A 26,270-nucleotide genomic window follows, 5' to 3' on the forward strand; every position below is an offset into this window, starting at 1 on the left:
AATTGCCAAGGGAGGTGGTAGAATCTCCATCACTGGAGATATTTAAGAAGAGGTTAGATAGATGGCTTTCAGGGATGGTCTAGAAAGTGCTTGGTCTTGCCATGAGGGCAGGGGGCTGGACTCGATGGCCTCTCGAGGTCCCTTCCAGTCCTACTCTTCTATGATTCTATATCTTCAAAAACAACAAGAAGTCCTGTGGCACCTTATGGACTAACAGATACCTTGGAGCATAACCTTTCATGGGCAAAGACAGATACAGATTGTGGTTTTTGGCGACGAAAGCTTATGCTCCAAAATATCTGTTAGTCTATAAGGTGCCACAGGACTTCTTGTTGTTCTCGAAGATACAGACTAACATGGCTACCTCTCTGATACTTGTCACCATGAAACATGTCATTGCTCCTACTCACTTGGAATGTCATTACCAGCTTGGATCTGAAAACCAATCAGCGAAGTGTTTTAAAGTGATTATAAGATTCTTGCAGAGCCGCAGTGTTGCTGGTCAGAAACATCATTTGGAGGCAAAAGGAGTGAGAGAGCACATGGTGTATTTCCAGCAAGGATGAGGTAATCGAGAAATTCATGTATGTTGATGGAGACGGGTAACTTCACAGACCAAATTCAACCTCGCTTTTATTCCCAACACCCCGCACTGTTCCTTAGCTTTATGCCACAATGCAGACCTCTGCCCAAAAAAGACTGAAGCCAGCATCAACTAATGTACCCACTGACTCACAGAGGTGTGCTTCCGAGCATTAACAGCACATTTTGTGAACAGCATTTGAAGTCTGATGTATGGCTGCAAGGGAATACAGGAACGTCACACTTCCTTAGAGGTTTCATCGTACATGGAGTTGGTGTTTTAGATACCACAGTAAAGTAGCAAAACAAAAAAGCAGTCAAGTAGCACCTTAAAGACTAACAAAGACTTTTTTGTTTTGATAGTATATAGACTAGCACAGCTTTCTCTCTGTTACTATACAGTAAAGTAGGTTTCACAAAGATTTATAAAGATGGAGGAAACCCAAAATTAGAGCTAATGTTCTGTTTTCAACCAGAACACTGTGAAAAGGCAACTGACCACCCTTTGCAGAAGCAAAGTTAGAAACAAATATTAAAAGAAAAGATGTCTTTCAACGCCTTCAATTATGAAAACAAATGGTTTTAAGAATACAATTTGTCATCTTTTTGTCCTTCATTGATGGCATGTCCAAACCAGTCTGTCCCTGACTAGCACTAGCAGAAGCATGAAATGTTTGGGGTGCAAACCAAGCAGTGGAGTATCTGAGAAAACAATCTTATTGGAATCTGTAAAATATTAATGGAAGGATTTCTACTACCTGGCTAGATCAACTTTAACATTGCTGCTGAAGAAATTAAGACATGAGAATCTGTGTTAGTTTGCTCACTCCTGTTCCCAGTGAGATAGGAGCCGTCTGTTTGAAAGTGAGCTGTAAACCCCAGGTGTCTGTTCACTATTTCAAAGACTCTTGGGAGATCAGTTTAAAAGTCTTACCTCTTCTCCAAAGTTGATAATGTCAACATTTACTTTCTCCTTTTTAAGGCGCTTTGCCAATTTCACCAGCTGCAATAAAGAGAGAGTTAATCATTCACTACTCCTCTCCATATAACAAAGGACACAGAAGGACGTGAGATTCCGTTCATTGGGACACAAAACCAGAAATCAAAGCATCTCATTTACAGGTGCCACACTGTATACAAGCTTCTGAGTAAGAGAGTATTTCTGCACATAAAACATTTGATAGGAAAGGTTGCATCTCATTATAGTCGGATGAAAAGCCAAATAGGCCAGAACTTAAAATCAACCCTTTCAGCCAGCAAGCTTCTGACAGTCTTTTACAGAGACACACTGACAATCTGACTTACCCTACGTCATCTTTTCAATGGTATATACTATGATTTAACTCAAAGGGGCCTATCTAAAATTCAGGATGATTTTTATAAAAAGGCACAACCTGACAAGTACAATTAGAGTTTAGATTTCTGACTGGTTGATGCTTGAAGACTTTTTTTTAAAACTACAACCAGAAATTTAAGCATGACTCAATGCAGGAATTGATTTACATTCTCTAAAGTACTTCAAATACTTCACAACTCCACATTAAATGCCGACGATGGGCCATTTCCACCCTGACTGAATAGACTTTGTCAGCTCTGGCCCTATCTTTGACTGAGACCCACTTCTTTAAATCCTCCTCTGAAACCTCTCCCTCCCACTCATGCATCTGGCGAAGTGGGTCTTTGCTCACCAAAGCTTACGCTCCAATATATCTGTTACTCCATAAGGTGCTACAGGACTTCTTGTTTTTGAAGATACAGACTAACAGGGCTACCTCTCTGATATTTTTAAAAGGAATTCCAGTGCTAATGGCTGTCAAGCACCTTGCGAGCATTCCCCCTCTCCCCACCAAGTTATTCTGTACACTTAAAGGAATCAGGTACCTAGCTTGTATGGCCCTAGCTTTCATTGACAAGTGGTTGAGAACAGATCTGTCTTTGATGCTTCCATCACTGGACAAAATTCTCTTTCCCCAGTTGTGTTCTTCCACACCTATGAACTGTGATATCCTGTGACCACAAGGCTAGGACAAAGAGATAGAATCTCCTGCCCAGACCTGTGGTTCTTTACTGTTCCACATGAGGGCCCGCCACTCTGACAAGGAATGGACAAATAGTGCTATTGTTAGGGGCAGCAGCAGCTTTCATTAAGGTGAACCTGCTGCACTGGGAGGGCGGGGTCCAATTCTTCCGCATGTGTGTTCTGGGAACTGGGATATTATCCTAGGAGACAGCGTTGCCTGTCCAAAAAGCGACAAGCAGAGCAATGCCAACACCACAACAGGAGGCCGCCACCTCCGCAGGGAGTGGAGCATGCGTTCTCGCACCATTACTACTGAGTCCAGGCTGTTGAGCCCCAAGCAGTACATCAAGGTAAGCCACACTTGCAGGGGTCTGAGCCTCAGTCTGCCACAATGGACTACATAAGTACAGGCTGCCACAAGGCCCAAGAGACTCAGGCACCCCCAGCAGTAGTGATCAGGTGTTGCCTGACACTGATATTCATGACGGCTTGGAATCTGGGCTCTGTCAAGAACGTCACTGCCTGCACCGAGTTCACTACTGCCCCAATGAATTCCATTCTCTGGGCTGTCAGGAAGGTGGACTTGTTCATGTTGAAGAGAAGGCCAGTCTCTCAAAAATGGATCTGCTGAACGAGATCTGTAGTTGCACCTGCTCCCTGGTACACCCCATGAGCAGCTAGTCACAGAAGCAGGGGCATACCTGCATCTGACCCCTGATGGACACTTGGTGAATATTCTTGGGGTCAGCCGACAGTTTGAGACCCATTCTAGACTTGCAAGGACTCAACAAGCTCATGGTCAACCACAACTTGGCTCTGGGGATTAGGAAATAAGAGGAACAGACTCCCCTCCCCTTGGCTCCTGAGGAACCTACTTTGCTGGCCCTATGGCAAGATAAAGACAAGGAGTTCCTTGAGAGAAGGGCCGCTGAAGGTGGGAGGAAGGAGAGGAGCAGAACTAGGAGGAGTGTCCCACTTTCACTGTATGCAGCACCTATTGGTCCAATATTACTTGGATATGCACGATGGAAGCCAGATAAAATCCCAGAAACAGGGTTGAGGCTCCCGTATAAAGGCTGGTGCATCATCCCCGGGTGCACGTCCATAAGGACTGCTTGGAGGTCAAAGATGTGTGTGCCTGGCCCTGTGAGGACAAGGGCTTATGACTGCTGTTTCTACCTCACCGCCTGGAAAGGTCTTGTCTGGGGGAGGTTGGTGAGAACACAGAGGGCTGAAGTTTCAAATGGTTCCTCTAAGTAGCTGGGGTATGCAGGGTTGTATTTTGAGCACCATGAAGGCACCACACTGGGGGCTCTATGCCCAACCCAACAGGAGCTCCTAGGTTTAAACTTTCCAACAACTGTGCGTGCGGTGCACACCCCTGAATGGAATCGAGGTGAACAAGCACTTGAAGAACCAACATTCACCAACAGAAATCTAATCCTCCCAAGCCTGCCTACAAACCAGGATAAATGAGGCTCTGTTTTGACAGAAACTTGCACTGCCCAGGACGAGGATCTGTTACACTAAGGCACTATGTGTTCTCTGAGAGAGCCCAGTTAGTTTAATTGTATCATTCCTCCGTTTCCATTTTCACCCCCACCCACCCCCTTTCAATAGCTCACATACCAGCCGTAGGGTTTGTCAGCTACACAATTGTCCCACGGGGACCTTAGCTTTGAGCCTTACAGTTCTTCATACGGATTCCGTGATGCTACTGTAATCAATGCTCAGTTAGAGTCCTTAGAACCAGGTTTTCTCCATATAAAGCTTGACCACCATGCTCAGTTCAGAATTCCACAGAACAGTTCCAGTTTCAAGAAAGCAGCAATTATTAGGGGAATGATCCCCTGGTGGCGAGAGCAGTAGAAGCACCTAGATAAAGCCACTGGTTTGAAGACTGAGGATGTGTCTGCATCAGCTTTCCCACAGCTGATCCACCTCTCTGAGAGGCAACAACTGTGCCAGCAGAAGATGCTCTCTCACCAACACAGCACAGTCTACACAGGGGCCTAGGTTGGTACAACTACCTCACTCAGGGATGTGGATTTTTCACGCCCCAAGTGACATAGTTACACCGACACAGGTCTGTACAGGTTGAACCTCTCTAATCCAGCACTCTCAGGACCCAACCGGTGCCATGTGAGAGAAGTTGCTGGCCCATGGGAGATCATATTTTCTAGCAGCATTACCAACACTTCCACTGCTCACTGGGCTCTTAGAAGACAGTTAGAGGTAAATTACAGCTCAGTAACAGCACAGGACACTGAGAGCCAGGACTGGGGTCTGGAAACAAACTTTATGGGACCACGGGAAACTTGGCCACACCTATGATAGGTGGTCACCCAGCTAACTAAAATCACGCCAGATTATGGATGTTGCCAGCCAAGAAAGTTCCAGATTAGAGAGGTTCAACCTGCAGAGTAGCTCACGCCTGAGAGTTCACCATCATAGATTAAACACACAGGGGATATTTCATCTCACTTCTCACACTTTACTCACATCTTTCTCATTATCTTCCACAGGGCTCCCAACAAAGGCGATGATGCGCATCTTGTGATTCTTGCCTTGACGATGTTTCAAAGCCAACTGGAAAATGAGAGGTTATCAAGGTGAACATAAGAACAGCCATACTGCTTCAGACCAATTCATTTTCTCGACATGTGCATGATCTTACAGACCTCTCTCGCATCTCCTCATAGTCACCTCTTTTGCAGGCTCAAGCCTCTCAGTCTTTTTAATCCTTATACGGAAGCTGATGTCTCAAGGAAGTATAAATGCCCAAGATGGAGAGAATGTGAACAGGCTGAAAAAATGGGATAATACGCACACATACCTCAGAATAATGGGCTGATTCTGAGCTAAACACCAGGAGGCACTTTTAGGAATCAAGATTCATTAGACTGAGGGGTCATGTCAAGGTGGTACAAGCCGTACAGGTTGAGATTTAAACCCACACGGAGCCAAGCACTAGAGAACACACTGGAATTTGATTTTTACTGCTCTAGAGAAAGGGCTAGAAGTAAGAACAGGTCTCCTCCACCTGCAACCCTCCTAAGGACTTTGAGCATTCTGTCTGGCTAGTGATTCAGGACAGAGCAATAAGCTGCTTTTAGGTGTTGTGGTTTCTACAACAAGCTTTAGAAGGAACTGGCACTAATAATGCACTTCTCTGTCAAAGAATCCCAGCACCACAAACATTAGATTAGTTGTATCTATGAGGCAGGTATTATGATCCCTATACTATACCCAAGGAAACTGAGGCAAAAGAGCCACAAAGTGACTTATGTGAGGTCTACACAACAACTACGAGCCTGTGGCGAGCCAATGCCGGGTGACTCAGGCTGCGGGAGTGTTTCACACTCAGCTGGAGTGCTGGCTCTAGGTCACTGTGATGTGGGAGAGGCCCAGAGCTGGCCCTGAGAGCAGAAGTCTACGCAGCAGTGAAACAGACCTGCAGCGTTGGCCTCAGGAGATAGCTGGCATAGGCCAACCATGGATTTTACTTTGCTGCATAGACACATATCCTAAGTACATCTGTGGCACAGCCAGCAACAGAAGAGGTCGGTCTGACTCCATGTCCTGTGCTTTAACTACAAGGCCATCATTCCCCCTTTAAATATATACGAGTAGTAGCTTTCCAGATGTACATGGCAGAGAACGAAATGAGACATACGTCAATCAGGACAAAGTGAAAGAACAGGACAGAAGGGAGTGATTAAACCTTGACACCTATTTTAGATATTTAAGGGTAACAAGGGCACTTCTCCTTTGTCAGTGTGAAGTGCTGCAGTTTGGGCCCCCCGTAAGCCGGCTGCACATATGAGATGTATTGCAACTGTATCCCAACAATCTGGTAGCAGATCAAAAGCCATCTCCCCAGATTTGGAGATTCTCTCTAAGTTTATATTTCTCTTTCTTCCCCTTCACCAAATGGCCTCATTCATTGTTCCACATTCAGGTTCTCAATAGTTTTATTCACCATGGTAGCAGACAGGAGTTCTAGCAGGATTACGTTAAATCTGGTAACCTGGCTCAATTTCAACTTGGGTACTTACAGGCTACAAGCACTTTCAAATGAATAAATGTAGCTCCCTAAAGGGCTGTGCAGCACAGCTATACCTTGTTTAACAGCTGGGGTTTAAACGAACACTATGATGACACTTTATGATAACACGAACAAGCTCTTATCTAGGACTTTTCATCCATACACCTCAAAACAATTTACAAAAGAGGCCAATATTACAACCTGTATTTTATGAGGGAGAAACTGAGGCACAGAGATGACCTGACTCACTCCAGATCACCCAGCAGGCCAATGGCAGAAACAGAAGCTAGATCCCCTGAGAATCAGTCCAGTGCTCTATCTACTAGGCCCAGAGGAGCTGACAGCCTGTGTGAGACCCTGGGGAAGGTGTGTGGGGAGAAAGGGACAAAGGGTCAGGAGATGGGGAGAGCTCTGCACTCCCAGTGGCAGGGCGTCAGGCAGAAGGGGCAATGCTGGGAGCAGCCAGCCCTTCACACTGCCCAGAGCACAGCGCCCCCTTCCCCACTAAACTCTGGAGCCACTAGGAGTGCCTAGCGTGCCAGCTGCCATTGAGAGAGCCCAGGGCTCTAACCATTGCTGCTGCTGCAATAGTACTAGGAGCAGCTGGGACTCCAGCGCCCTTTGAATTGCCAGACCCCAAAGCAACTGCCCCCCACCCCACCCCACCCCCCTACACAGTAGAACTAAGCAGAGTGCTTTAGGACAAGCGTGGTTACAGCAATACACGAGGACGACACTAGGACAACTTAGCTAAGAAAAGTAATGAACAAAGTCACTTACGTGAGCCACTCGGATTCCCGTACAAAAGGTAATTTTCCCTTTGGGTTGCACCGTGTGTAATTTGGAAAGGATCCGGCCCGTGTCTGGGGTAAGTGTAGTCAGCACTTCACAGTTACTAGAACAATAAAAATGGGCACCTTGTTGCACGGCAGTCGTTTCACCCCATTAATCCATCGTACTACCTTTACAGGTGGGGAAACTGAGGCACGCGATCCTCACAGCCACATGTGGAAAACAGCTGAAGCCAGATTTGTGCTCAATACGCTAGCACAGTGTGCTTAGCCTTTTCAGGTTGGCGACCCCCTCATGGGAGATCAAAAACGTTTGACCTTTACTGCAAAGGTAAGCATTGCATGAATACGCCTACGCACTCTGCACTTGAGCGGCTGACAAAATACTTAACCTTGCAAAATGAAGGTGTGCGGGCACAGTGCCTGTTGTAGACAGTATTACAACCCCGTCCTTATTTCCCCCACTACCTTTCTTTGCCCTCTTGCCCCCATGGGGGTTGCAAGCCACTGGCTGGGAAACACTACACTAGACGGTGGTTCTCCACCGGGGGTCTGCGAGCTCGTTCAGGGGGATTGCGAGGCCCCGCAGATGAAACCCTGTGCCCTGAACCCCAGTGGGCTGAAGCTGGAACCCCCTGCACCCCTAAAGTGATGTGGAACTGAAGTTGGCATTTCCCTCTCCCAGCCAGGATCAAAACCCACACACCTCAGCAAGCTGCCCTCCCACTCCAAAGCCGAGAGCAGCATACAGCTGAAGCCACCTCCCCACCCTCGAAAGCCAGGAGCAGCACTTACCTGATGCCAGCATCTCCCTGAAAAAGGGAGCAGTGAGGCCAGGCTGAAGCTGGCAGGGGCCCCTCAAAGAGCCCCATCCTCTCCCCTTTTCCCCCACACCTCCCTCAGCTGAAGCTGGGAGCTGCACTGGGAGACACTCCCTGCATCCTGAGCAGTTTTCAAATTTTTTCCAAGTCTCCAGTTTGAGTCATATTTTTTCAGTTCCGTCCCCTCATGGCACAGACAGGCTGGGTGGCCTGCTGGGGTGGAGGTGGCGCTCCTTCCCTGGACCCTGCTGTGGAGAGCTGGCCCAAGGCACATCACCTCTTCCCTCTCACCCGGACTAGAAGTTAAACTATGCCTACGCACCAGGGTCCTCCATCCCAGGACGCTGATTTTCTCCCCTCCCTCTGCCAGGCTCTGCAGTTAGCGTGTTGAGGGGCCTCCGCAAGACAAAGCTTGAGAGCTCCTGCCCTGAAGCACATCCGTCTTCTGGGTGGGAGGGCAGGACTCACTCTGATGTCTAGGAGGGGGGACTCTACAGACGTACTTAGCTAAGGTAATGAGCCCCACGTTGTTCTCTGGATTGCTACGGGTTTTCGAGTGGCACACGATGTTGACGGCATCTTGCTGGGCTTGCAGACGGGTAGGTAAAAAGTCCCCATTTCTCATGTACTCGCTGTTGTCCACACTGAAAGAGAATCAGATACAGTCAGAACTAAAAGAACAGGCTGGTCTGGTTTTTACCCGGAGCTGGGTTGTGAAAACGAAGCCTCAGGACCCTAGATCTGAGCTCAGACCGCTAGCATATCCCCTCGTCCTTGTCAGTTCTTAAGGCAATGAGAGAGAGAGAAGAGGAAGCCTACGAGCAGCCCAAAAAAAGTCAAAGGCTCTTCAGCCAAGGACCTACAGAAGTCCCATATTTAACACACTCATAAGCCTTAAAATCCAGCTGCAAGCCCCAAACCCATTTTAAAGTCCTGGTAATCGCTGGACAAAGCAGAGGCCTGCCCTTTGGGCATATAGGACAGACCCTGAGAGCCCACAGTCTAGTCCACGAGTCTTTCAACTGCACCTGCAGTTCTCCCTCTCTAACTGCAAGCTGAAGAGCACTCAACCTCAGTGGCATGTTCTGAGATTTGCAGGAGAACAGAAAGAACAGGCAATTTCTCTTCAGCCATCAGCAGTGTTAACCATTGCTGGAGGCTGGATAAAGAACAGCAGAGCCAATCTGATGGTGCAATACCCATGTTCCCATCAGTACGGATACACAAGCATCTCTTAGGCTGTGTCTACACTAGCCAAAAACTTCGAAATGGCCACGCAAATGACCATTTCGAAGTTTACTAATGAAGCGCTGAAATACATATTCAGCACCTCATTAGCACGCGGATGGCCGCAACACTTCGAAATTGACATGGCTCGCCGCTGCATGGCTCGTCCAGATGGGGCTCCCTTTCGAAACAACCCTGCCTACTTCAAAGTCCCCTTGTTCCTATGAGCAGATGGGAATACGGGGACTTCGAAGTCGCCAGGGTCCTTTCAAAAAGGAGCCCCATCTGGACGAGCCGCGCGGCAGCGAGCCGTGTCAATTTCGAAGTGCTGCGGCCGCCCACATGCTAATGAGGCCCTGAATATGTATTTCAGCACTTCATCAGTAAACTTCGAAAAGGCCATTTGCATGGCCATTTCGAAGTTTTTGGCTAGTGCAGATGTAGCCTTAGTGTTCAGAGCTTTTATTTGGCATTTTAAAGAGTCCAGAGTTGTTGATATTATAGCAACTTAGCACCACGATAGACTTTTCATCTGTAGCTTCCAAAGCACTTTGGCAAAAGTTGCCAAATATCCATGCACCCGTTTTACAGACGGGGTACTGAGGCACAGACTGGGGCGAACTCCCCAAAGTGGCACAGAATCAGTGAGAGCCGGTACTAGCACTGCTGTATGGTGTCTCTCTGACCCAGGTGCTAATGAAACATTCAGTGCAGGTCACGCTCCTGGCAAGATGTTAACATATCTGTGCTCCAGAGTTCAGGCACCTCCTGTTACACAGACTGGACTGTTTGGAAGGTAGTGATATCTAGTGGTTAAAAGAGGAGCTGGGCTTCTATTCCAGGCTCTGCCACTAACTCACCAGGTGAGCTCTGGGTGCTTTGATTCCCCCTCCTTGTATAAAATGGGCTAATTCCATCTTGTTTTTTTGTAAAGTCCTTTGAGCTCCTGGGGTGAGAAGTGCCCACACAGTGAATTACCAGCTTTGTGGTCTCACTTGTGTTCCCAACCGAGATTCTACAGATTCACGTCCCGGCTCCCCCTCAGTTAACAGAAGGGGTTGTTACACTACAGTTGCAACCAACTGTTAGCTACACTGGCTCTGTAAGTCTGATTAACTCTCCACCCACTAGCCAGATAACCAATTCCAAGCAAGCGAGCACAGCCGGGCTTGCTACAATGGACCTTCATTAATATTAGTACTGGCTGAACAAAAAGGAACCCCACACTCAACTTGATGGCCTGGCTGCTGAAAGGGGAGTAACTCTGGAATGCCAGACAGAGCCATTCTACACACTTCAGCGGATGATCAGTCTGGGGCGAGTGGGTGAAAAACAAAAGCGGGAAGGGGGAGACACAGGGAGCTCCAGGTATCTCGTGGGCAGAATTACCAGACAATGTTTCGAATGGTGAGCCCCGGCCTGACACCTCTCCCAGACAGAAGAAATAGTGGTGGAGCACGGGAGGGCACAGAGTCCCAGTGATGGGGAAGTGAGGGGTTGGAGAGAGCCCCTGACATAAAGCACACAAACAGCTTGTGGGGCAAACGGAGGGCGGCACGGAGCTCAGCAGACAGAAGCAACTACGCTGCTGTGAGATTAAAACCTTTCACATGCAGAACGTCACTGCACAGGATCCAGTTTTGATCCTTGGTCTCTTGACTGTACCACACTAACCTTCTTTCTCATGTCAGTAATGTAATGCCCAACCCTGTCATGTTCCTAAAGAGCCCTGCAAAGGGATTCCTGGGGCTCAGGGGAGGCAGCTGCACACGCTGCAGTTCTTCCCCAGCTGCAGCAGCATCACAAGCACAGGGAAGCTCTATCCCCACAGCTCCCAGTGGCTGGGAATTGTGGCCAATGGGAGCTGCAGGAGGTGGTGTTTGCAGGTGAGCTCAGAGCAGCATGGAACCATCTGTTCCCCCACTCTCACAAAGAGACCTACCCCAGGTAAGTGCCCCGCACCCTAATCCCCTGTCCCGAGTCCATTCCACCACTCAAGCGCTCTCCTACACCCCTCACCGCAACCCTGAGCTTCCGGGCAGCCCACACACCTGCACCCAATCTCCTGCCCTAAGATGACCCCCAACCCATTGACCAAACCCAGCCAGCAGCCCCCTCCTGCACCCCAAACACCTCATCCCCAGCCCCACCCCAGGCCCACACCCCTAGTCAGGGCCCTCATCCCCTCAAGCCCTGACCTCCTCCCACACTCTCAACCCCTCAGACTCACCTCCATAACAGACAGTCCACGTACAGAATGAATTGTTGTGTGTACCAATATGGTGGTGATGTGTTGCACATAACCAAACTCACTCTGCTTACGCACATTAGAAATCAAAGGGAACACTGCACTGTGTCCTGCTGAACATAAATATTCTTTACTACCAAAAGCAACTATCCACTGACACCTAATGAATGGCAGAGGACATGCGCAGTCAGACGTAGCACATGCTGATACACATCTCATACAACTGGAAGGGACCTCAGGAGGTCATGGGGTCCAGTCCCCCACCCTCTTGCCAGGACCAAGCACCATCTTTTTTTTTTGTTTGTTTTAAATTTATTTGCCCCAGATTTCCTAAACAGCCCCCTCACAGATTGAACTCACAACCCTGGGTTTAGCAGGCCAATGCTCAAACCACTGAGCTACCCCTCCACAACATGGAGTTTGAAGTGCTTCAGTAACATTAATTCTCACAACAACTCTGAGAAGCAAGTTCACATTCTTATTTTACCAAACACAGATGTCATGACACTCCCCAGGTGATGGAGGCAGCAGCAGCAGCATGACATGGGCCAGAAACCAGGACTCCCAATGCCTGGTCCAACCCACTGCACACACCCGTGGCCCGGCTCTTCTTGCCCTGCACCTTGTGTAGTATCATCACCATGAGAACCTAATGTAAGAACGAGGACAAACACACTTCCAGATGAGATTGATGCCTGCTGCTTGCAATCTGCCCCAGTGTCAGTGAGTTTACACTGTACAGTGCAAAACAAACTGGACTCATTAGACCTTGGATTTTATATTCCAATTTCAAAACTCACTCCCCACAAGTCGCAGAGTCAACAGCTGCAACAGAACAATTAACTGACACAGACACTTAATCGGGTCTGATACAGTTAGCAAATCAAGCGACAGTGATGCCTCTATCCAACTTAGTGTAGGACTATTTAGTTAACAGATACAACCCACAAAGGAACTTTTGCGCATCTGAGTCTCTTCTATTGTTACATTTGGTAATTAAATTGCAGCAACTAATGGGCCTGAGGTATTGTAGTAGCCATGCACTCTATTATGCACTGAACAATAGTACAGTAAACTCATCCATATCCAGCAGCCCTAAAGAAAAACAAGACTACATATTAAGAAACAAAAATGTACGCAGAGTACTTTATTTACCAACAACAGCAGTACTGTACACTGTAAACTTATACTGTATTTGCTGTATTTATTTGTATTTACTTTCACTATACTGTACTAATGGAAAACATAAATAAAATTTTCATCTGGTTAAAATGCCGGTTCTTTGAGAGTTCCAGATGATAGAATGCTAGATATGAAAGTTTATTGAATGTTTAATAGTAAGCTTAGTGATCTCTTATGTTACTCTGAACTATAAACCTGCTTTCTGTGTCTGATTTTAGCTCTGTTTAGCAGCTTGGTAATGTAGAAGGCAAAATAGACACCACCATTTTGCTTCACATCTGATATTAAGCAACAGCATAACACCAATATAGTCTGATTACAGCTGCCCAGGATTTCATGCCAGCCCTGCATTAACTCATGTATACACACCAGTTGTTGAAAGTACAGGGAGAGAGGAAGGGTGTGTGAGCTGTGGGTGTAAAGGGTTATTTATACTTTCCAGTTCTTGGGAAGGAGGTTTGGGGGAGAGTCAGACAACTGCAGCTTGTGACTGGTTTCCACTGCCTGCTTCTGTAACAAGTTACATTGGCCATAAACCCTGACCAGCCTTGCTTGGGCTATAACGTGTGGGTGAGCAGGGGAACAGGGAGGGAGGTTGGGGGCTGTATCCAACCCAGGCTAGAGATGAGTTAACAGAGAGGCGACCTTGGCTATTTTTGTAGATCCACTGTGGATTCTAGCCCAGCTACGTCAAATGCTCCCACTTCTCAGCCCCAACCCATCCTTCCAAAGCCTGCCCACCCCACACAGCCCCTCTGCCCTGCAGCGTCTCCTCAGCATCAAGCCCTCCCCACACCAGCATCACATATTTGCCCTGTGCCACCTGATGCTAATGTCACCATATCTCAGCACTGCCCCCTCTGAATTGCCTTTCCCAAACTCCCTGGATAAAAGACTTCCATAGCCAAGAAGAAACTTCCCCACCCAAACAAGGGCCATCTTCGCAGCTCTCCTAGCCCAGCTAACAACTCCTCCTCTCCTTACTTCAGCCCATGCCCCTTCGCCAAACCATCTTCCAGTCTGGATGGACAGCCAGCCTCGTCCGGCCACCAGCCTTGCACTGACCCCCACCTGCACCAGCAGCAATTCTCACCACCTTGGGGCTGCCCCCATCCCTCATTCCATCACTGTGCCCTTCCACAGGAGGCAACTGTGCCCCCCAGTCCAACCTAAAACTCAATTACCTAACAGATCCCACACAGCCCCCTCCAAACCTGCATGGAGACTTGCCACTCCTCCCCCACGGCTAACCTGCTCCTGTGCCAGCCCCAGCCCCAGCCCCAGCCCCAGCCCACAACTGGGATGGCCTCAGCCTCTTGCACGTCCCCTTTCCCAGCATACTGCTCAGCCCCCACTCCCAGAACGCCACCCAGCTGCGTCCTGCCCCACTCTGCCCCTGCATGACTTTAACTCCACCCCCCATAAACCAGGGGCTCCCCCGACCTCCCCCAGCAGCGACAGCACTCAGGGGACGGTCGGCTCCCCTGTGACGCGGGGATCCCCTCCCCGCCCGCCTGTGCGGCAGCGGCTGCCTCTGGCACCAAGGACCCCCCAGCTCCCCCTCCCCTGCAGTCAGCCCCGTTCCACCAGCCCCAGGCCAAAGCCCCGCTCGGCCTCACCCCCGCAGCTTCACCTGCACCCCGGGCCCCGCTCCCCCCACAGCCCGGAGCCCCTCCCCGCAGCCTAGCGCAGCCCAGCCCCCTCCCGGCCCCGATCCGCTCCCCTCCCCCCAGCCTCACCTGTACCACCACCCTGCCCCCCGGCCCGGCCCGGCGCCCCTCCCCCCAGCCTGGCCCAGACCGGACCAGCTCCTCCCCGGCCCCGATCCCCTCCCCCCGGCCCGGCCCGGCCCAGGGCAGGCGCCGCGATGACTCAGGAAAACCCCGCGGGGACAGGTGCGCGCTCCCCGGTCCCTGGCCGCCCCGGCCCGATCCTCGGCTCCTCCCCGGCCCGGCCCGGATCCCTCACAGCCCCGCGCCCCGGCCCGGCTCACCAGACCATAGTGCTCTCCAGCACCATCTTGCCACCCTCCGACTCACCGGCCGGGCTAGGCCCAGCCTACAAGCCGTCCTCTCAGTGGCCCAGCCGCCACCCAATCACCAGCGCCCATCTTGGAAGGTCGGCCGCCAGGGCCGCTGGGAGTTGTAGTTTTCTGAGCCAGGGGCGGAGCGCCCTAGCTTGGCAAGGGGAAAGGCGTGGGCGCATCCTCTACGCCAGGGAGATGAGTTGCATTTGGTTCCTCCAGCGGGAAACGTGACTTGGCCCCGATCAACGGAGATTTGAAAACCCGGGAGGAATTGCCAGAGTTTGCAAATAAAATGGGCTGGGGAACGTACCAGCCCTGCAGCAGACTTCGCTGTTCAGCCCTTTGCTGGGATCCGAGCAGGGGGCATGAAATGCCAGTAGTGGGGCTCAGGGCTCCGGGAAGGGGGCAGATGGCAGGTTGGAGCCCCACCTCTGCTGAGCTTTCCCGGCCTGTGCTGCACAGGAGGTCAGACAGAGGTGACAGGCAGTGAGGGGCAGGCACAGGGGGAGGCACATCACCCCAGAGGTCAGACTGGCTGCTCTCTCCTGGCCGCTTAAAAGTGGCCTTGCGGGTATGGACAAGGCCTTTCTTGCTGGGTAAAGCTTTGCAGAGGCACCGTCACTACAACAGTTCCCAGTGGGGCTGCCCCATGGGTGAGCGAGCCCAGTGAGTGCCCATAACTCACAGCGGTGGAGGAGTGCAGCATGTGCTGATTGTTTGGGAGAAGAACTTGGGTGGGTTAGGACCATCAGAACGGCCACTCTGGGTCAGACCAGTGGTGCATCTAGCCGTGTATCTTGTCTTCAGACAGCAGCCAATGGCAGGTGCTTCAGAGGGAAGGAGCAGAACTGGCAATCATTACGTGATCCATCCCCAGTCCCACAGCTGTCCCTAGTGGGGCACAGAGGGTGGGGCACCCTCCCCACCCAGTGCCTCAGGCCTAGGGCCCAGGTCAATTCCCCCTTCTCATCCCCAACCTGCCCCTGCGCTGCAGCCTTTCCTGAAGTCCCCTCTCCCAAGCAACATGAGGTGGGGGATTACCTGGCGGCCTGGTGTGTGGCCCAGCTCCCCCTCCAGAGCTGCTCTCTTTCCCTCCTCTCTCCGCTTCACGAACTGGAGCACCCTGGGGCCACAGCGCTCTGTTTCCTGCTGCCGCGGTGAAACAGGGTGCAGTGTGCTGGGAGAGGGCAGCAGGGTGGAACAGAACAAGCTACTGGGCCACTCTGGCTCCTGCTGTCACGGTGACTGAGGGAGAGGGGGCCGACCCCTGGTCTGCCCCATGCCAGGCCCCCAGGTGGCCCCCAGGTCATCCTAGACCCCTTCAGTGATGCAGTAAATGGTGACCTACGTGCCCGTGCAGGCAGTGCTGTTTTGATGGGAGATATTCTCCTGTCGACAGAGCTGCGTCCTCTGGTGGAGGTGGATTAAACATGCCAATGGGAGAGCTCTCTTCCACTTGTAAAGCACATTTTCTCTGATGCGCTGCACTGGTGCAGCTACTTTGGTGCAGCATTTTAACTGTAGACCTGCTCTTTGTGGCTGTACAGCGCCTAGCACAATGGAGGGTCCTGTTTTCTACTTAGGGCCTCTGGCTGCTGTTGTAATAGTAAAATAATAGCTAGTGCTTTCCCACAGATCTCAAAATGCCCTTCACGGAGGTCCATACCCTTCCTCCTGTTTTATGTGCAGAAGGGCGGCCATCCATAGGATGGTTGAGGCAGCTGCCCTGGAGCCCCTCAAAGCATGGGGCCCAGAGTGGGCACCCCAAACCATCCTATGGATGGGACACTCTGCCCAGTCCCCTGTTCCCAGCTTCAGGCAAAAAGAAGCTAAGGACACCAATCCTGCTCTTTCTGACTAATGGCCATTGATGGAGTTCCCCTCTGTGAACTTACCGCGTTCTTGTTTGAACCCCGGTATAGCCTTGACCTTCACAACATCCCCTGGCAAGGGTCTGTGTGCACATTTCCTTGATCACCAAGAAGTCCTGTGGCACCTTAGAGACTAACAGATATTTTGGAGCAGGAGCATTCATAGGCAAAGACCCGCTTCACCAGATGCATCAAAATATCCTAGTTTAGAAGGTGCCACAGAACTTCTGGTTGTTTTTGAAGGTACAGACTAACTTGGCTCCCTCTCTGATACTCATTTCCTCAATTAGTAGCACGCTGAGCTCCAGGCCATACCTGCCAGTTATGCTTACCCAGAGGATGATAGTTTGGATTACTAGGCTGAAAACTCACCCATAAACAAAGATACCAGATGCTTGCTAATTTTTAAAACAGCTGGCGCATGAGAGACGTCCTGACTGTATCTGGCCAGTGGAGGTCACTGCGCTACCAGCACTGGAGGACAGAGCAGGTACTTGTGTTTCTCCGGCAGAAACATGAGTCACTTTTTTAAGGTGGCCTTGAAGTTTAGGTGGTGCCAGTCAGGACTGGGCCCTTTGCGCGGTTGGCTTAGGGACTCCTTCTGCGTGAGTGGCTTGTGATGATCTCTCTAGCCCATATTTAAAGGCCTCCCCAGGACTAAAGCAATGAGCTTTGTTAGTTGAATAGATTTCATCTATTTGTAATAAGGGAGACAATGTTACCTGGTGGGGTTGTGCCCCAGGCTGGGAGTCAGGAGATCTGGGTTCCTGTGTCCCTGGCTGACCTGCTGTGACGACAGGTGAGTCATTTCCGCTCTGTTTCCTCTCCCACCCAGGATTGCCTGGCACTTCATCTGCCTAGCCTTACACAAGAGAATCACTTGGACATAACTGCATCACTCAAGGATGTGAAACACCCCCACCCCAATGCAGTTATACTGACCTGCGCCCCTGTGCAGACAGCGCTGTTCTGCTGGGAGATATTCCTCCTGCCAACAGAGCTGCAGCCTCTGGTGGCAGTGTATTAACATGCCGACAGTAGGGTGATCACACTGTCCTACGGTAAATACAGGACACTGGCCTCAGGGCACAGGGTGGGGGGGGGCTGCTGTCCCATGTCAGGGCTCCTCAGCGATGGGGGCAGCTGCCCCTCAGTGAGGCACCTGGGATGGGGGCTCCACAGCCTCCTGATGAGGGGGAAGGGGGGATGGGGGCTCCACAACCTCCCAGCAGGGGGCACCAGGTAATGAGAATTCACTGGCAGTGGGGGCTGCTCCCGGGGGGTGCCAGGGAATGGGGCAGCTGCCCAGCGGAGGAGCTCCCTAGCAGCAGGAGCTGCCGCCTTGGGACACTGGGTGCCAGGGAACAGGATCCCCACAAAATATGGGACAATTTGCCCATTTTCTTAAAAAAGTCGGGATGCCTGTGAGACGGCTTAACTAAGGGGCTGTCCTGGGAAAAACGAGACAGATGGCCTCCCTAGCCAACGGGAGAGCTCTCCTCTGTCTGTGCCTTCGCTTAGGCACTACACTAGTGTAGCTACATTGGTGCAGCATTTTAACTGTCAACTTGCTCTTCATGGGCGTACAGCGCCTGGCACAATGGGGGGGTGGTCCCTGTTTTCCATTTAGGGCCCCTAGCTGCTGTTGTAATATTGAGTAAAATAACAGCTAGAGCTTTCCCGCAGATCTCTAAATGCTCCCACAGAGGTCTGTACCCTTTTTGCTGTCGCACCTTTGGAAACTGAGGCCCAGAGAGGGGAAGCACCTTGCCAAGCTCATTCAGTGGGCTAACAGCAGAGCTGGGACCAGAATCTCGGTCTCCCCAGCCCCCAGTCTCATGCTCTAGCCTTTCAGAGGCAAGTGCAGGCATCGCTAGGAAACTGTTGCTGTTCTCCCAGCACCACCACCTGCCTCAGGCCCTGAGCCTGTAGCAAGGACCCTGCACAGACCTTGGCCAATCAAGGCCTCAGTGAGCTGGTCAGTGCAGGGACCTTGCATCTGTACAGCATGCAGCAGAGGGGTCCTTCTGCCTCTGACCAAGGCCTCTGCATATTACAGCGATATAAGTAATGACCCTTTCTGACCCCGCTGGGTCACTCACACGGGAGACTTGTCGCGCCATTAAAAAGGGGTCCCAGCTGGACAGTTGTCGGCACATTCTGCAGTCACCGTCACTTCGTGGGGAAGCACAGAAGCACTTCGATTTCATCAGGCACCCCCTTCCAGCAGGGGCGATGCACAAGGGCTCACGCGCACCCCCCAGCCCTGCGCTCACCATTCGCGCTGTGCCATTTTCAGAGGAAGAGGCAGGGGCGGAACAGGGTGGAGCAAGCAGGGAGGGGCTTTGTGTAGAAGGCGGCTGCGGGAAGTGCAGGTAGCTGGCGCCTCCCCCTGGAGTCCCGGTCATCAGGCCAGCCGATGGGGTGGTGGGGGCAAAGGGGACAGCTGCTTTAGTTCCCAGTGTTTCAGCCACCACTGCTGCTACTTTGCTTGCAGCAGTGGCTGGAGCGCCAGGCCCCTCTGAAGTGCCACGGCAATGCTGCTTCGCATGGGCTGGGGAGGGAGGGTGACAGCACCCCAGCCCAGGCAGCAGTGCAGCCTGACTGCCTTAGGCCCCACCCCTGCCCTTAGCCCCGCCCCTTCCAGGGCACAAAGCCAGGCCTAGCTCCTGCCGCACCCCAGAGCTCACACCGCCAGTTAGCGCTGCTGCTAGCCACCTCTGCTTCCCATCACCCGCTCTCTAACTCACAGCAGAAGCTGCTCAGCTCGAGGCCGTTACAGACAAAGCCGTCGCACCCACAAGGAGTGCGCATGAAGAAGGCAAAAACTCTTCGGAAAATGGGGTTTTCCACCACATGTGGTGCTGTCACTCAAACAGCCCACGTCTCTCGCCAGCTGCATGCCCTGCTGAAAACAAGAGAGCTGGACGAATCAGGCCCCTCTCCCCCCCAACCCCGGTTCTCTTCGGCTAGTAAGCTACCCAGGGCTTCCCCTCTTGGCGCTGTGCATAGCATGAAGGCAGCGTTTCCCGTAAGCTGAACGTTTGGACAGCCACCCGGGAGAGATTCAGGGGCTGCCCAGCTGATGAGCAGGGCGCCCACTACTGGCAGCGTATGCTTCTATGGGTGGTGCACGTCTGCATGTGCCTCAGTGCACATAACATTTATTCTACCCCAGATGGAAAAAAATTAGAGGGAAACCTGCCTGGGGGCCCAGGAGCTTGATACTCCATTGACGTCACGGACTATTTTTAAGAGGGCGGTATGTGACCGAAGGAAGGCTGGGAGCCACTGCGCTAGACCAATAAAAAATAATAGCTGGAGAGGAAATGTGAGCCAAAGAGCCTGCATTCTGCTGTGCTCAGCAGGCGGCATAGCAAAGCAGGCAGCTAGCACATAACATGTAGCATGTTCCAGCTTGGCCAGTTTGATGTCTGGCAGGGGTCAGCTGCAGTTGACTTCTCTCTCTCTCTCCACCTCAGGCTGGCTCTCTTTCATGGAAGGTTTGCAGCGTGCTGGTTGTACAAGGTGTGGTGATGTGCAAAGGCGGCCTGGCTGGCTGTCTAGTTCTCAGCAGAGCCCTGGAACTGCAGGGCATCCCCAGTTTGGCAGCTGATTTTTGCATTGTGACCAAGAGCAGGTAGCTTCAGTTCCCTGGGCAGGGATTCCTCCATCTGGTACATACACGTATGCTCAAGACCCAGTCTGGTAGGCACTGTACTGTTGTCCAGCCTGCAGCACCTGTCACCTCTGAGAAGGGCCATAAAGGGCAGAATGCTTGGTGTAGATAGTCTGTTTTCCAAGGCAGCCCCTGTTGTCCAGCCCTATCTTCTGGGGCTTGGAGGTACCCACAGTATGGGGCTGTGTCCTTGACCATCGTGGCTGATGGCCATTCATGGACTGATCCCCCAGGAACTTGGCTAACTTTTTTTGTGTGTACCAGAGTGGCTAGTTAGTCTGTATCTTTTATTTATAATGAAGATACACATCTCCTGGAGCTGGAAGGGACCTTGGGAAGTCATCTAGTCCAGCCCCCTGCCCTCTTGGCAGGACCAAGCACACCATCCCTGACATCTATTTGCCCCAGTCCCTAAATAGCCTCCTCAAGGATTGAACTCACAACCCTGGGTTTGAGCAAGCCAATGCTCAAACCACTGAGCTATCCCTCCCCAGAAACAAAACACCAGAAAAACAAAAACAAAAACAAAAACAAAAACAGCCAGGAGTCCTGTGGCACCTTAAAGACCAACAAATTTACTTGGACATGAGCTTTTATAGGCAAGAACCCACTTCATCAGATACATGGAGGGGAAGTCACAGAGGCTGCCACATGTGCACCAGCACATGAAAACAAGGGAGCGACCTTACCAAGTGGAGGACCAATGCTAACAAAGCCAGGTCAGTCAGGGTGGTTGTGGCCCACTCCCAACAGTTGATGAGAAGCGAATACTCAGAGAGGGAAAGTTGCTTTTTATTCGGCTTTGAGGACTCTCTCCTCAGACCTCACCCTACCAGCACTCCTAGCTGTCCTCAAGATACCACTGCCTTCCAGAGGAAATGACAGTGCATTGCTGATCTTCCTGAAAACACCATCCAGCCTGCCTGTACCAGGGCAAACACACCATTCACAATCAGACAACTCTAAAAATACACAGAAGGCAAATCAGTAAGGCTTTAACATCCCACTCTCCCTCTCTCCCCCTGAAGAGAGCTCTTAAAAAAAAAAAGTCCCCCTCCCCATCCCAGCTGAGTCTTTTAGATGGTATTAAAGATGGTCAGCAATATCTTTTGGGGGAAAAGAGAAGCTGGTTGAGATAGGCTGGGGCTAGCACTGTGTTCCTGTTATTCACATCCAATCGTGGTCAGTCATCCATCCATCCCCCCCTTCACTCACTCACTCATACACACACTGCAACTATGAGCCACTCTGAGACCTGGCAAACTTGTACCAGCTTTCAGAGCATTGCATTTAGCTGCCCTTACAGGCTAATAGCACTGGTGCAAAATATGTCGTCTTGGCCAAGTAAGCCAACCTCTTCGTAGAAGGAAAAAGGGGAGAGATAAGGGCCACGTCTACACTAGCCCAAAACTTCGAAAGGGCCATGCAAACAGCCATTTTGAAGTTTACTAATGAAGCGCTGAAATACATATTCAGCACCGCATTAGAATGGCAGCAGCTGCAGCACTTCAAAATTGTCTAAGATTTTGAAGTTGGTGGGGTCCTTTCGAAAAGGACCCGTCTGGACGAGCTGCACGGTGGTGAACCTCAGCAATTTTGAAGTGGCGCGGCTGCCGGCATTGTAATGAGGTGCTGAATATGTATTTCAGAGCTTCATTAGTACACTTCAAAATGGCCATTTGCACGGCCATTTCAAAGTTTTGGGCTAGTGTAGACATGGCCAAGGAAAGGAAACAAAGATGCATATTGCAGGTAGTGTTTGGGATTTAATGGAAACTGGTGTCACCTAGGTCCCTTCTTGGCCTGGTCTGCACATCTTTCAGGATGAACGTAAAGGTACAGGGCCTGGGAAATAATCAGGTGACAGCTGCGATGGCGAAACTCATTCCTTTCCATCAGTGTTCACATCTCCTGCCATAGAAAAACTTTCCATAGCCACCCCCCAACCCAGGTCTTTTGAGAAACGACTGACGGATGGACTGGCTCATCACGTTACTTTCTTCACCCATTGCACTTCATTTCTGCCCTAATTTGGTTGATTGATTTCCAATCCCACACTGCTCACATTTACCAGAGGCCTGACCTTAACACACCCCTCCAATTGCATCAGGACTTGGAATTTCAATTAATTCGGTCCATCTCCATTTCTATCTTTTCCCATCAACACTTGCTACAGGACACTGCAACACTTGTATGACCTCTCACTCACTCTAATTCAGCCAACAATTAAGGTAGATTTGTAGGCCCCATTATCACAACACATTCACTGAAGATAGAACAAGATGTAATGAGCTTAATCTGCAGCAAAGGAGATTTAGGTTGGAGATTAGGAAACAGTTCAGGTAGTTAAGCTCTAAAACAGGATTTAAAGGGAGATTATGGAATTCCCACACTGGAGGTTAAGAGCAGCGAGACGAGGTTGGACAAACCTTTCAGGAATGACCTAGGTGTACCTGCTCTTGCTGCAGTGCAGGGGAGAGGATTTGACTTCTTGAGGTCCAGTGGTAACTCTGCAGAGGGGTAGAAGCAGCAGCATCCTTAGGATTTCTAGGCCCTATGCAGTATTATTAAATTGGTACCCCATGGCCTGATGGCAGCTGGACCAGAGACGATTTTTCAGAGATGTGATTTTCTAGCCTTTGGCAATGTACTAATGTAATATTTTTAAAGCAAATTGTAAACTAAGGTCAATTGTAAAACTACCACAGTCAATTCAGAACCTGACAGTGTATACCTGAGGTTGGTAAATGCGTGTTATATGGCTTCATTACCCCTTGCATGGCTCCTTCACAACTTGTGTTCTGCAAACACCTCTTTCGGGCTGTTTCACTTTTAACTAGCTCCTCTCTGGGGGAAGTGAAGCCCCAGAACAGGGGTAGGAAGAGGCATGGAGCAGACATTAAGTCTCAGTGGTGCCCCAGATTTTCAGGTGCCCTATGCAACCGCATAGTCTGCATATGGGTAAGGATGGCCCTGGGTAGAAGATAAAGAGGGACAGGAAAGAGCCCAGGGCCAGAACCCAAGAATACTGTGGTAGTTCGGAATAAAGTCTCTGGGCTGGAACCTGGAGCAACGCCAGCCCCAAGGAAAGTGGACTAGACTTGGAGGTGGAGAAGACTGCCCAAGACTGCAGCTAGTCAATTTGTGTAGTGGGTGACTGATATGCTGGAAGGGGAGGACTACAGACCTGGGTGGGGCACTTTCATGACAAGGAAGCACTCAGTCTGGAGAGCGTCTACAGAGTGAGCAACAGGAGGCACAACCAGATGGGTAGAGAGCAGATCCCCGAACCCAAATGCACCAAGGAGCCCACCTGGTGAGAACCTCATCCCAAGGACAGTGTTAAGCACTCTGTGGGACACCTCTAAGGTCAGGCCTATGCCACAAGCACTACAGTAGCACAGCTGCAGCGCAGTCTCTGGAGACACTACACTGCTGGAAGAAGTTGTGCTGTCATTATTGCATCTCTCCTAGACTGTGTGGCTCGGTCAGCAGAAGAATTCTCCTAGCTGCATCAAGACTGAGGTTAGGCCACCTTAACCAGGGCGTGAAATTCTTCACTGCCCAGCGAAACACTTCAGGTTTCTCTCACTTTTCAACCATAGACCAGACCTAAAGAGCAGCAGCAAAGGGAAAGTTAGCTAGAGCCATGGCAGACAGCTCGCTCCAAGACAGCACACCTCAACAATTCCCCTTTTAATAAAGCACAGCTCAGAACTCAACACTTCTACAGCACTTCCCTGAACTTGGTATGTATCACTGCTGATGTCCCCAGCTGTGTGTATCTGCAATCACAGAATCCTAGGGCGGGAAGGGACCTCAGGAGGTTATCACGTCCAGCCCCCAGCCCAAAGCAGGGCCAGACCCAACTAAATCATCCCAGCCAGGACTTTTATCAAGCTGGGACAAACTCTAGGGATGGAGATTCTACCACCTGTATAGGTAACCCACTCCAGTGCTTCATCTCCCTCCTAGGCTGTTTCTACACAGGCCACTACCTTCGGTCTTCCAGACTCCAAATCATGTGACGTTATGCTAATGAGGCATGGGGAATTTGTATCCGCTCCTCCTCAGCATCTCCCCCCATGTATTAGCATGTCACTTCCAAAGGAAGTGGCCTGTGTAGAAATGGCCCTAGGGAAATAGTTTTTCCTAATATCCACCCCAGACCTCCCCTGCTGCAACTTGAGACCCATTGCTCCTTTTTCTGACTTCCCTCATGACTGTAAACAACCTCTCTCCATCCTCTTTAGAACCCCACTTGAGAAGTTGAAGGCTGCTATCAAATCATCTCTCAACTCTTTTCTTCTGCAAACCTCAGCCTTTCCTCATAAGTCACATGCTCCAGCCCCCTAATCTTTTTGGTTGTCCTCCACTGAACCCTCTCCAATGCATCCAAATCCCTTCTGCACTGGGGGGGAGGGGCCAGCCAGAACTGGACGCAATACTCCAGATGTGGCCTCACCTCACCAGTGCCGAACATCTACCCTGTCGACTGCTGCATGCAGGAGACAGTGGTGTGAATGTTATGAACGATGCAAAGTTCAAAATCTCTCCAAGCCACCCTTCAGCAAGAATGAAAAACCCACATCCTTCTAAGTTTCGTAGCACATGGTGTATTGTAACGTCCCATCACAGCAATATCATCTCGCGTAGGACAGGCTGTTAAGAGACGGATTTTGTTCGTCATAGTCGATTTGACAGCCAACGATGGCAAAAGTATTACAAGGTTAAAATGACAATATTCACAACACGGCACACGCGGTTTCATGTGGCTGTTTGCTTTTGAGGTCAGATCCTCCCTGCTGGATCGACGAAGCAGCAATGGATCCCGCCGTGTAGCATCTAAGCTGTTAGCGCAGAGACTGAGCAGGAAAGAGGTCCAGCCATCAGCAGCTCTTGGTCCCTTTGCCCTGCACATCAGTCCAATGGTGGAGGGGTCAGCATAGGGCAAGAGACCCACACAAGGAGCCAGAATCAAGGCTGCTGACCCCCACTCCCACCGCAGACCCCTCTCAGAGCCTTTAGCAAGGTAACCAAATCCCTCGCGATGGAAACTGATCCAATTTTAATATCTTAAGCCAGTTACCTTCCGCTTTCTGAATACAAGAAGCCTTTATGGTTAAACCATTACAAAGCAGAGGTTGATAATTATAATATATAAATGTCATCACGCTCCCTCCCTCCCTCCCCCACCCCAAGCCCCCACCCTCTGAGCTTCTGGCACACTGAGTAACTACTCCCAGAATAAAACATTTAAATACAACTTCATAAATATTAAATCTTGAAAAAAGCTGAACTGGCTCCTTTCCGCCTGGTAAAAACAAAAGAATTTGAGTCAGGAGGGAAGAGAAGAAAGTGTCTAATATAGACATCGCCATCAGGACACCTGCTGAGTGGGAAAAGGGAGAAATTTTACTACAGCCATTTCCAGTTGTCATTACACTGATCCACCCAGTGCAGGTCTCATTGCTGTTTGATTTAGATGAAGTGGTTCCAGAGCCCTTAGGAACTGGACATTACTGAACAGACACCTCCACTTCCTGGAGGACTAAGCTCCTTTGCGTTTGGACGCCAGCTGACTCCCTGTGAGTAAAGCTGTTCTACGTTTCAGAGGTCTGGCTTTTTTCTCTCTCTTTTTTTAAAACTACGAGCTTGAACTATATCCACTTGAAGTGAGATTGGACCACCCCAACGATGACATCCCTAATGCATCAACTAAAAAACCTCCCCCAAGCCACTACATTCTTCAGTTTCATTAGCAACTGCTAATAG

The 26,270-nt window shown here is 50.5% G+C and overlaps 1 protein-coding gene across 1 annotated transcript in view; it reads right to left on the bottom strand.

The window, feature by feature from the left end:
* Window positions 1-26,270, bottom strand: part of LOC142004015 (putative PIP5K1A and PSMD4-like protein) — a 74,360-nt gene that overhangs the window by 4,546 nt on the left and 43,544 nt on the right. Inside the window, exons 17-22 of the mRNA XM_074981435.1 lie at window positions 15,987-16,094; window positions 14,913-14,977; window positions 8,766-8,906; window positions 7,431-7,545; window positions 5,105-5,191; window positions 1,517-1,585 (exon numbers count right to left, since the gene is read on the bottom strand). Of these exons, the coding sequence (XP_074837536.1) occupies window positions 1,517-1,585; window positions 5,105-5,191; window positions 7,431-7,545; window positions 8,766-8,906; window positions 14,913-14,977; window positions 15,987-16,094 (585 nt within the window). The remainder of the gene's footprint in view (window positions 1-1,516; window positions 1,586-5,104; window positions 5,192-7,430; window positions 7,546-8,765; window positions 8,907-14,912; window positions 14,978-15,986; window positions 16,095-26,270) is intronic.

Source organism: Carettochelys insculpta, chromosome 30 (assembly GCF_033958435.1).
Source record: "Carettochelys insculpta isolate YL-2023 chromosome 30, ASM3395843v1, whole genome shotgun sequence".
NCBI lineage: Eukaryota > Metazoa > Chordata > Testudines > Carettochelyidae > Carettochelys > Carettochelys insculpta.